This window comes from Citrus clementina, unplaced genomic scaffold (assembly GCF_000493195.1).
Source record: "Citrus clementina cultivar Clemenules unplaced genomic scaffold, Citrus_clementina_v1.0 scaffold_9, whole genome shotgun sequence".
NCBI lineage: Eukaryota > Viridiplantae > Streptophyta > Magnoliopsida > Sapindales > Rutaceae > Citrus > Citrus x clementina.
Genome location: NW_006261964.1, coordinates 7259737 through 7272050, shown reverse-complemented (window position 1 = coordinate 7272050; position 12314 = coordinate 7259737). Strand labels below are relative to the sequence as shown.

The following is a 12314-nucleotide window of genomic DNA, read 5'->3' as shown; positions in this document are numbered from 1 at the left end:
ATACCTATTCCTACTCAATAGTTAGAAAAAGAGGGAGTCCCAACACTAGACTAGGACTTGATCCTGTGGACCCTAATCTGGCGCCGAGCCGAGACCATCTCAATCTGAAACTAACGAAATGATTAATTATAAGTGGGCCTTGAGAGAGATGGAGCAATTATAGGTTTAAATAAGTTTTTAATTCAATCGTTTTTGGTTTGTTGAATTATTGGTTGTCACAGTAACAACATTCAATGGATAGAAGTAACAATGCTATAATTTTCGTTATCTTAAAAAATGCTCTTTTATTTTAAAAAATTTTAAGTTATATATCCTTCTTTTTTTGGCAAAAGTAAGGGGAAAAATGGAGGTAAGTTGATATTTTTTTTAATAAAAGTGGAGGATAAATTAAAGTTTTTAAAAATAAAGAGGACTATTTAAAAATAGTTAACTATGAATTTAACTTTTTCTTTTAAATGGAGAAAAAAAAAGGATTGGTATGCTTATGTATGCAAGATTCGCCAAGATCTTCTAATATTTTTTTCCAATAAAGATAAGATGTAAGGAGTCAAATAAAGAGCAAAATGTTTTATTCATTGATTAATTAGTCAATACTTCCTTTTAATGTCACGATTATATTAATTATTTACTTTAAAATTTTAATGTCACGATTATAAGTTTGATCACGCAATTTGGTTGAAAATTAAACATCACCAACGTACAGGGGCAAGTGGGCTCTTTGCAGCGTACATGACAAAGGCTAAAATTCAAATAAGTTATATAGCAAAGGCTTCAATACAACTAAGTTATAGAACGGACTCTCAAATCCAACATATAATTGAATCACGACGGGATTGAGACGGGAGTGTTTTTAAATTTAGTCCAAGAGACGAGCATAACCCAAGATTATAACTCCACTCGTTCAAATTGACTGTATTTTTCTAAAAGTAATTAAATTTTGTATTATATATTGTTAGAAAGATAAATCTGTTTAGTTTTTGAAGAATTTATGGAATCAATTTAATTAACAACCTTTGTATTACTGGAAAGCTCTATGAGTCAAGATTTTAATAAATTTTACAGTATTCAATTTGAAGTTTTCTACGTCAAAATATGACTAAATGAGTGTTGACCGCCCAAATTTGCTGTTGAACTGATCATGAAGTCAAATTGTATTTTGCTTTATTTTCTTCCACCTCATTACAGTTAAGACCTTTAATTCAAGTTTAATTTGAATTTTAAATGATAGAGGTCTTGTTCTAAACTTGAAGGGATTCTTCCAAGTTGCCTATATAAATGTATTAGTTTGCAACTTTAGAGGAAAGGTGGTCATTTTGAGAATGTAACTTAGAAGAGAGCTCTTGTTGGAGTTTCTTCATACAACTCTATATCTTACAACTTTATATCTCTTGGGTAGATTACATAGAGTGGTGGAATTGATAAACCCTGTATCTCTTGTAGGATATCATTGGATAGTGAATATCTATATCATTTTGTAAACCTTTTGGGTGGTATGCTTTGGTGAGTTAGAAAGCCCTATATCTTTTGTAGGACATCATTGGATGGTGAATTTTCTATATCTCATTATAATTTCTAGAGTGGTGAACTTTTGTTCTTGCCTTATCTATGTGTATGTGTTTTATTTAATAATAAAAGTAACATGTATCTTTAGTCCGGTGTCAAGAATAAATAATGTTGAATAAAATAAAACATCTTTTACTATTAAGAAAATAATTGACAGAAAATAAATGATTTCATGAAAAAATTTAACGCTGTTTTGGTCCTCCATTGCCCCAAAAACGAACCCCTTACAATTTATGGTTGAAATCAGAGTAATTTTGCACTTTACAGGACGGATCAATTTTTTATCGATTCATAAAGTTATTACTCCATGAAATTGTATTTTGCATGAACTGATTGAATCCCTTCAATCAAAAAACCTTTATATTGAATTCTTTATTTAGGATCAAACCTTCGTCTTGACTTTATTTATTTTTTTTAATTTCTACCATTTTGACTTATCTTGTATTTCTTTTAACTTGCTGACAATAGTTACAAGTTTAACATGGTAACAACATGACAGAGGATAAAGTTAAAACAAACTCTAACAAGCAGAATGTAAGCGCAATATTGCTATTGGATTCTATCTAATATTAATGTTCAAACAAGCATGCATGCATGCCTTGAAACAGAAATATTATGCTCGCATTTGCATTATTTCCCTGTCAAAAATACAAAAAGTGTCTTAACTTCGTCCATAGAATACTGAACTTTATTTTCCATACATGGAAAGCTTAGAATATATGTTGGTTGTTATTTGGTCAACATCAAACAATTAGCAATAATGAAATATTTTTAAACCAGAGCACTGATATGGGAACTAAACCCCAACAAAATCTTGACAAAAGCACATTTCAAACTGTCCTCATGAGTTGGCTATATTTTAATTTTATTTTTTAAAGTTCACCTAAAATAACTGAATGTGCTATTGTCAGCCGTTCCCCAAGCATTTTTTTTTGTGTAAATTTTGAATTACTGCCCTCATGAGTTGACTATATTCAACTTGTTCCCTTACTATTGAAAATGTTAAATTATCCTCTTTTTTTCAAAAGATAAAGGGGTGGGTGAATAAATTTTTATTGGTCTTTTTAATAAAAGCGAGAGAAAATTAAAATTTAAAAAAAAATTTAAAGATAGTCAAATCATAAGAAAATAATCTAAAAAACTTAATAAGCTTACGTGTGCAAGATTTGGGAAGATCTTGATGAATTTTCCAATAAAGGTAAGAAGTAGGAAAGATAAAAAAGCTAATGTTCTATTCCTTGACTAATTAATCAATTCTTTAAATATTGTCCTGTCACGATTATATCAATCAATACTTTAAAACTTTAATGTCAGGATTGTAAAGTTTCATCACGCAACTTGATTGAAAGTTAAAGCACAAATAGGTTATAAGACAGTGTCTCAAGTTCAAGACATAATTGAATCACGACAGAATACATGATGTTGAAGAAAATAAAACAACTTTTACTATTAAGAAAAAAAACTATTTTATGAAAAAAAAAACAGAAAAAAAACTATTTTATGAAAAAAAATAACAAAAAATAAACTATTTTATGAAAAAAAAATAACTCTGTTTTGGTCATGCATCGCCCCCTAAAACGAACCCATTAAAATATATGGTTAATTAAAATCAGAGCATTTTTACATTTTATAGGACTGATCAAGTTTTTATCGTTTCATACGGGTATTAGTCCGTGAAGTTGTATTTTGTATGAGCTGATTGAATCGCTTCAATCAGAAAACCTTTGTATTGAATTCTTTATTTAGGATCAAACCTTCACCTATTGCCTTTGTTATAGTTTTTTTTTTTTTATTTCTACCATTTTGAGTTATCTTATATTTCCTCACTTGCTGACAATTGTTACAAGATTAACACGTTAATGATAAAGTTAAACAACAATAACAAGCAGCGTGTACGAGCAATATTATTATTGGATTCTATCTAATTAATATTAATGTTCAAACATGCGTGCATGGTTTGAAACAGAAATATTATGCTTGCGTAATTTCCCTTTCAAAAATGCAACCAGTGCCTTAACTTTGCCCATAGAGTACTGAACTTTATTTCACACCTATTTTATTAATAATTATATAGGCATCGGTGTGAATATGGTTTAGCTATCAACTTAAATTTTCATTTCACTCTGGATAGGCCTCGATAATAGATTGTAAAGCTGGAATTTTGATGATCTGGTAGCGAGGGAAGCCTCCTTCTTCCAATAATTTCTTCCACTCAAGCTCAGTCCTCTCTTTCCCGCCCGCCGTGTTAACCATCATAACTAAATCACAAGCATAACCGGCGTCATCAAACAGGCCTTGACCATCAGGTTGTAAAACAACATCAATAACTATCACTTTTCCAGTTTTTTCTGGTATTGCTTTCCGGCAATTCTTCAAAATCTTTACACAAGCCTCATCGCTCCAATTGTGGAGCACCCACTGAACAATATTAATTGCAATGAATTAATTATATAATAAAGTAAAAGTATTCCAGACTACATATATAAATATAGTGGTGATCTAGTTCAGGATCCTGAACTTAATTAAAGTTCATGATAAGTTAATAATTGGATGAATAGACTTCTACATCCTCTTGTAAATTGTTTGATAATATTGTAAAAATATATTTACATTATTGTCAACTTGTCACGTATTTTAGTTTCAAATTATAAGTCTGAATTGAAAATTTTTCTCATATCTACATATAGAGTCCATCTCTAGTACAGTCGCCCTTATTTATTTTTTTTTTTCATGCGAACACGTTTTTAAATCATGAGATTTAAAAGAGTTAATTTTAAACTCTTTTAAATCGCATGCTTTATAATTTATTCAAAAATAATTCTTTTAAATCAGATGATTTAAGAGTATGCATATATTAAAAAAAAAGGCAGGCGCTCATTTACGTTTAAAGTAACTTTAACTTATGCCCTCTCTAAAAAGAATGAATGAGGTTCATGTACCTAAAAATAATAATATATATATATATATTAGTTACCTTCAAGAGAAGTGCGTCAGCATTAGGAATGGTGTGAAACATGTCACCCGAAACATGTGTGACCCCATCATAGACCGGTGCTGTGGTGATGACATGTGGTAAATCAAAGTTGATGCCTTTGATGTGTGGATATGATTTCACAATCTCAGATATCAAACCTCCAATCCCACCTGCCACATCGACCAATGATTTCAATGAATCAAACCCATGTTTATAACCTGCTAATATTTCCCTTGTTAAGAACTTGGCATTACAAGCCATGCCCTCATTGAAGATTTTGTTGAACTGTTGATCTTTCGATGCTAAATCGATATATACACCGCCAAAAGCCTTTTCAATTGCACTACCACCTTCTTTGACACACTGGCTCAGGAAATGCCAAGAGTTGACCATGTATGGATGGTTCTCCACTAAGAAAACGGGTCCCAACTGGTTTGAATCAGAGCCAGTGACAAGCCATCTTGACGAGTGGGTCAGCCCGTAGAGGGGTTCTCCACCGTCTGATGGATGTTGTGCGGCGAAGATGTTTTTATGGCCTAAAAGTCTCATGATGCGTTCGATGTAGGATATTTCAGGGGAGGAGGGAGAGTCAATGGATGAAGCTATTTGGGATGAAGTAATCGGGCCGCCATGAGAGTGAATAATGTCGGGGATTCGAAGCTCAATAGCACACTTCAAGGCCAGAGAATCTATGAAAGCAAACATGTGTTTCCATATTTCTGCTTGGCCTCTTAGTGATGCTTCACCTTCTACTGATTCCATTTCTATCTTTGTCACTCTATTTGGTTAAGACAGAAGGAAGATTTACAGTAATATATATTGTTAGGAAATTCATAGTTTCTTCCTAAGATCTCCACAAGCATTATGCAAAGTAAATAATAATATAAAATGTTAAATAGAGAATAATACTAACCACATAATATATGATTTATATAAAAAAACTCTAATTAAAAAAAAAAAACCACGGTGATTAGTATAAGATTTACCTGAAAAACTATAAATAAAAAAAAATGGCGTCATTATTAAAAGACAACTAGAGTAAAATTTACTATGAAGAAAATTGGTACCACTATACTCACTGTAATTTTTCTAGCTCGACTTACACTCAATGACAGCATTTCAACAAAGAAACACTTTTTTACCCAAGTTTACAATTGTTCATATTGCCGGAACCAATTGCTTCCATAATATTAATTTCATTCTTAAGAATATTTCTCTCTATTTTGAAAGCTCAGAATGCTTCTCTTGCATTCACAAAATAAATGCTCTCAATTGGGATACATAGCTCTGGAGAAAGCCCTCCTTTTATAGGCAAATAGTAGGCAAATAGTGGCTTCATAAATCAATAATTTCGACTTAAACATTGAGAGATTGCGACAACAAAACGAAACACGCGGGGTAGCTGTTGAAAAATCAAACTTTGCTTTGTGGGCACCGAATTCAATGCCCATCAAAGTTGATTTTTTTTTGTTTCAAAATTCAATTTGCTAAGTTGACAAATTGGCCAAATTGAATGCAATGGTAGGTGAGTAATGCCTATAAATAGAGAAGAGATGTTAGAGCTTGAATCATCTTATTCAGAGAGTTGAGAGTAATTGTAAGTGAAGCAATTTGATAGATTTAAGAAAACTTCCACTTAAGTGTTCTAGTGAGGATTCAATTGGGTGTATTGGGGTTATGGATTTTGAGAGCTTTTCTCACTTTTGTATATTCCCATTTGTTAGTAAAATTATCTTTCAATCTTTGCCCGTGGACGTAGGCATTACGCCAAATCATGTAAATTATTGTGTCTTATTTTCTTTATATTTGTTTATCACCACATTTATATTTCTACAAAAATCACAGTCACCAAGATATTAGTAATTGTTCAACTCTCGATTCCACAACAGTAGCAAATTTTAAAGCAATAAATGCTTTGTCCCACATTCTTGGTTTTGTCAAAAGAATTAAAAAAAAAAATGGCCCCACTCTCCAAAATTAATTTGCTTTGAGTTGTTGATTGATCGAAACAACGTGGCACCTACTTGTTGTAATGAGAAATTAAAAAAAAAACATGATAGCATGAGAGCTCGATAGCTGAAAACTTAATAAGTCCAACTACAAATGAGAACAGTACATGTGCATATGATAACACGAGAGCTCGTTAATTAGTAGCAAGTTTTCTAAGTCACATAAGCACAACTGCAAGAGAGCACAACTTCAAGACAACATGATAGCACGAAAGAATGAGAGCTTGGTAGCTGAAAGCTTAATAAGGCAAATAAGGACGACTACAAATATGCACAGTACAGGCGAATATGATAACACAAGAGCTTATTAATTAATAGCAAGTATGATAAGTCAAATAAGTACAACTGTAGGAGAGCATAACTTCAGGAGCACATGATAACTTCAGGAGAACATGAGAGCTTGGTAGCTGAAAACTTAGTAAGTCAAATAAGGACGACTATAAATGAGCATAGTACAGGTGAATATGATAACACGAGAGCTCATTAATTAGTAACAAGCTTGATAAGTCAAATAAGCACAACTGCAAGAGAGCACAGCTTTAGGAGAACATGATAACACGAGAGCATAAGAGCTTGGTAGTTGAAAACTTAATAAGTCAAATAAAGACAACTACAAATGAGCACAATACATGCAAATATGATAACACAAGAGCTCATTAATTAGTTGCAAGTTTGATAAGTTAAATAAGCACAATTGTAGGAGAGCACAACTTAAGGAGAACATGATAGCACGAGAGCTTAATCGCAAAAAGCTTAATAAGTTAGGAGAGCATGATTGTACAAAAGCACAACTACAGAGCATGATAGCTCAGGAGCACAAGAGCAAAGTAGCTGGTAGGGTTGTCGAAAATACTAGCCTGGTCCGGACCCACGGACCCAGGTGATTACCCGGCCCGGCTATGAAGGCGGGCTGATCTTGGACATCACTTGATAAATCTGGGATACAGCTTGGAACCCAGATTTTATTAAAAAATATTAAAAAATATATATTATTTTAAATAATTATATTTATTTGACTTATCTATTACATATATGTAAAGTTTTTAATATTTAAAGTTTATATTTTCATGTCTAATTTCATTAAAATAAATTTAAATAATATAAATTACACAAAAAATATACATATTTAATATTAAAAAATACAAAATATGGGTTTGTACCCAGGCCCGATGGCGGGGTTCGGGCATTGCAATACTTAGACCCAGACCAAGGTTTTGCCAACCCAAGTAGCTAGAAGTTTAATAAGCCAAATAAGCACAATTGTAGGAAATCATGATTGTAGAAGGACATAGATATAAGAGAGCATAATGGCATGGAAGCTAAATAGCTAGAAGCTTCATAAATCAAATAAGCATAATTGTACAAGAACATGACTGTAGGAGAACATAGCTATAAAAGAACATAATAGCGTGAGAGCTCAGCAATTGGAAGCTTAATAAGTCAGATAAGCAACTACAAGAGAGAGTATAGCTACAGGAGAACACAACCATATGGGAACATGATAGTGTGAGAGCCTAGTAATTGAAAACCTTTTCTAAGCCCAATAAAAGTCTCATTCATGGTTATTAAAATCAGCTTGGGAAAGAAATAAATGTTACCGTTAAATAAAGCTTAGTTTGAGAAGGAGATGGATGTTGAATATAAATCTTGACATCAAATAAAACTCCAATTAAATGATAAAGATCATCAGAATGCAGAGTTATCGAGAATTCGAGTCATCTAAGTTATATTGTAAATAGAAAACTCTTAATACATAGTAAGGACATGAGCAAATAAGTAAACAAAAAAGATTCAATTGTAACACTTATTCAATAGTGAAATTACTCATACCACATAAATTTTTGTATCTCGTTTATTATCGACTCCACTGATTTATTTCTCCAAGTGACTAGAACTGTGTCAACAATAATGATGCAAGTTTGCTCTTTTTTTTGTTTAGATTAAACTGAGAAAATGAAATTTTTTGGTTATAAAAAATCTCAAAAAAAGATGAAAATATTGGATTTTTTAATTTGACATTGTTGGATCCTTAATCCAACACTGAGTTTATATGTGAATAATTATGTGTTGCAATCTGTCATATATGGTTAAATCTAATTAAAAGTTATCTATTAAGGTTTTCAATATTATAGACTTTAATGTATCTGACAGGGTGTGCGCCTTTAATGTGTAGAGATCTAATTGTATTCTAATTATATGATGAGCAGAATTAGGAATACCCAATGACAATAGAAAAAAAGTTGTCTATATAAGTAGTTATGGTCTCCACGTCACACGTATCATTCTATTCTCTACTGACATTCTATCTTTAGAGAGAGAGCGCAAAGAGTATCAAATAATTCTTTAAGAGAATGTGTTGATTTGGAATATCAACCACACAATCCTAAAGAACAATTCAGCGTTATGGATTCAAGTACGCTTCTGCATAATTCGTTATTAATTCTTGGTGATAAAACATGAATATTCCTAATTATTGGTGATGATTTTCACTAAAGATTTCTTGTTCAACAGGAAATGATATGGAAACAGTATTTCCTAAAGGAAGAATCTCCATATCATCAAGGCACATTCGTAGCCAACCTTTAGTTTTCAATTTTTAGCCTCAAAACCCCTTAAATTTCTCTACGCTATTGAAGATAACGAGGCTTTGCAGCTTCCCCTAAGCTTTGGTTGGAAATTTATTTTTCTAATATAATTGAAATTAAGGTCAAACTTTCTTAACGCGCCATTGAGGATAACGTTGTTGTACTAAGAAATGTATTTTCCTAACCTAATTGAAATTGAAGTCAAAATGGTAAGTACAAAAACATGAGGTATTATGAGAGTTTTGGAATGTTGCTAACATAACAGCTTCACTCTCTTTTTGACTCAAGGTCGGAATTTTAGTTGATATTTAAAATCCAAAGTGAAGAGATGAACATTTAATAATCAATGGTCAACTCCTCAGCAAGATTAATTCGAATGAATGGACATGAACATAAAGTTAATAATTTTTTAACGGCTCTACTCTGAAGGTTTTCAACCACTGCCAATCTTAGCAAATTGTTTCCTTGTTCATCAGCAAATAAAAAAATATGAACAGTACTAATAATAATCACTTTGCACTATGTTAGTGTGTTTCATGGTTAGGGATGGCAATTGTACCCGCAAACCCGCTCAAATCCACCCGCTAAAACCCGTCCGTTGCGGGCGGGTTTAGTATTATAAATTAAAACCCTCACATAGATGCGGGTGGGTTTGGTATTAACTTTATATTCGGTGGATACCCGCATGGATATCCACCAAACCCGTAATATTTTTTTCAAATATTTTTAATTTAATTTTAATCTAAAAATGTATAAAGAAAATAATGTCATTAATTAAATTACCAAATAGCCAAAGGCTCAAAGTTGTGTATGTGTGTATGTGGCCTATATCTTGTTCTAAAGTCACAATCTAAAGAAAACTAAAGGTATTTTCCTTCAAATTAGTATTTGAAAATATTAATCTTAATTATTATTATAGGCATTGTGTTGGATGGATGCTTATGGTGGTGAATGAAATGAATATCTTCTCTTGGAGCTTGTTTTAAATGATAATATGAAATGTAATTATTATTTTTAGATACTAGTTTGTGTTTTTTAAATGGATTTGTGTAATTTATACTTAAATTTGAGAATTTGTGTTGAATTGATGTGGAAATTTTAATTTTTCATTTACATTATTTAAATATAAAATTGAGTATGTTATATGGAATTTGAGGTTATTATTATAAATTTATATATTAAACATTTATGATTTTAAATACGGAAACCCGTAAAAAATCCGCCGGATACCATTGCGGGTTTGGTAATTGTTAAAACCCGCTGCGGGTGGGTTTTTGTAAAAAAATTAAAACCCGCTGCGGGTTGTGGGTGGGTTTGATAATTTAAATTTTATGCGAATTTAAGTTTGGTAATGGCAAACCCACTGCGGGCGGTACCCATTACCATCCCTATTCATGGTGCGTATAAGAACATAAGATTTAGTTTATTTTTTTGGTCATGTCATGTTTTATTTGCAACACTAACACAGATTAAGTTCTTGAACGGCATTCAAAAGACAAAAAAGCATATCTCCACAGAACATATTGAAATATTTTGTATAACATCAACACAGTGGCAAACCAAAAAAAATAAATAAATGAATAAAAATCAATTAAACCGAAAAGTCCTCATTAGACATACATATTACAAGAACAATTTCAACAAACACGAGATAATTAAAACAACATCTTCCATCTCTACTTACACCACAAGTGGACTGGAATAAAAATATAAAAAGGACAAATCCGAAAGGAATCAAAACAGACACAAATGAAATAACCCTACATCATCAGATGATAATGAGAATGACGATTGACCCATCTACTGTTACATTATTACTGTTGTTACTATTATTATTATGACTTAATTTATTCAAACCCTAGTCCCAGTCGCAGCACCACCAACAACACCCTTAGGTCCTGCCGGATCGACGCTGGGGCCGGCTCCGATGCCGTAGTCAGTATCTCGGTAGCCAGGCCCATATCTGCTGCTGAACGTGCCAGCATGAAGCAGCAAGAGGTACAAAAACTGAGTGAATGTTAGGATTATGATGAATGCCTCTACCATCCTCAGTCTCCATCCTCTGTGTTGTCCTAAGTTTATCTCCTTGCAAGCCAGCCTGTTTGATTCGATGGGATCAGAACGAAAAAACTGGAAACTTAAGGAGGCTAAATAGAAAACTCTGTGAAATAAGGGGACCAAAACATAAACTTTTCAAGATTTAAGTAAGAAAGTGAAAGAATATATGTATACCCGAAAGCTATTGCAGTTATGGCCCAAGCTATTAAAGAAGTTGATCCTGCTGCTGCTAGGCTATCACTCCTCCAAGCTCTAATGTGGTTGCCGCCGATGAATTTCGAAGCTACGCCGAGAACGCCGGCTAATAGAGCGAAGGTCAGGAAGAACATTGTTGCTCCATTTCCTCCAAAACCTGAAAATAAAAGCTGCATGTAAGATTTGGAAACTCGCTTTCTAAGTAGGTGGGCCCACCACAAATTAAAATTTCGGCCATACCCTTTCAAGAGTTTCGTTTGCAGGATTCAAATTCCTGAGATTCCAACTTGGGTGGCAACTTGGGTGGCCAGTAGAAAAGGGCTTGAAAATAACCTTTAAAAAAAGAAAAACACCAAAAAACTTACTAGGATGATTGGTTTGGCCATTGATGAACCTGTTAAGACACCAGCTAGCAAAGCCCACCACGATGAGATACATGATCAGGTTCAGAAACAACAATGGAGCTGCTATATTTCTGCCCACAGTCTGAGCCATCTTTCTTCTACTTCTTCTTCTTCTTCTCTCTTCAAACCCACAAAACTAAACAACCGCAGTTCAGCGAAAAGCTATAAGATAACTACGAACAATTTTGCGACAGTGGAAACAACTTCAACTCATCTGCTGATCTTTAATCAACTTCTGCTTTCTGCTTGTGCTTTTGGTAAAGCCAAAGGATACAGATTTGTGAAGCTATACAGAAGTGCTGAGTGCATTGACATAGGATACGTGTAAGCAAACTAGGGCTTGCATGGTTACAGGTGGTGGGACACTTGTCAATGAATGCCTTCCTCTCTTTCGAATCTCGAAGTTTGATTCTTTTTTTTTCCTTTTCTTCCTTTTTCCCCAAATATCATTATGAGAACAGCGCAGTGCATATATAAATCCAATCCTCGCAGAGGATATTCTATCATACTTCTGATCCTTATCGTT

General features: G+C 32.9%; 2 protein-coding genes across 2 annotated transcripts; both read right to left on the bottom strand.

Moving 5' to 3' along the window:
* Positions 1–3494: 3494 nt before the first annotated feature.
* On the bottom strand, positions 3495–5796 carry LOC18032212 (xanthohumol 4'-O-methyltransferase). The gene is made up of 2 exons (XM_006420330.2): positions 4538–5796; positions 3495–3981 (listed from the first exon to the last, which is right to left on the bottom strand). The coding sequence occupies exons 1-2, from the start codon at positions 5297–5299 to the stop codon at positions 3682–3684; spliced, it is 1062 nt and encodes a 353-aa protein (XP_006420393.1). The 5' UTR covers positions 5300–5796; the 3' UTR covers positions 3495–3681.
* A 5169-nt stretch (positions 5797–10965) lies between these two features.
* Positions 10966–12022, bottom strand: LOC18031661 (membrane protein PM19L). The gene is made up of 3 exons (XM_006420329.2): positions 11750–12022; positions 11364–11541; positions 10966–11229 (listed from the first exon to the last, which is right to left on the bottom strand). The coding sequence occupies exons 1-3, from the start codon at positions 11877–11879 to the stop codon at positions 10983–10985; spliced, it is 555 nt and encodes a 184-aa protein (XP_006420392.1). The 5' UTR covers positions 11880–12022; the 3' UTR covers positions 10966–10982.
* Positions 12023–12314: the final 292 nt, after the last annotated feature.

What these genes read in the sequence shown, in the direction of transcription:
- LOC18032212 (XM_006420330.2), bottom strand. Translation starts at nt 5,299, where the DNA reads ATGGAATCAGTAGAAGGTGAAGCATCACTAAGAGGCCAAGCAGAAATA. An exon ending in CTGACGCACTTCTCTTGAAG is followed by an intron (nt 3,982 to 4,537) that starts GTAACTAATATA and finishes AATATTGTTCAG; the next exon opens with TGGGTGCTCCACAATTGGAG.
- LOC18031661 (XM_006420329.2), bottom strand. Translation starts at nt 11,879, where the DNA reads ATGGCTCAGACTGTGGGCAGAAATATAGCAGCTCCATTGTTGTTTCTG. An exon ending in TGGCCAAACCAATCATCCTA is followed by an intron (nt 11,542 to 11,749) that starts GTAAGTTTTTTG and finishes TTTTATTTTCAG; the next exon opens with GTTTTGGAGGAAATGGAGCA. An exon ending in ATAACTGCAATAGCTTTCGG is followed by an intron (nt 11,230 to 11,363) that starts GTATACATATAT and finishes CGAATCAAACAG; the next exon opens with GCTGGCTTGCAAGGAGATAA.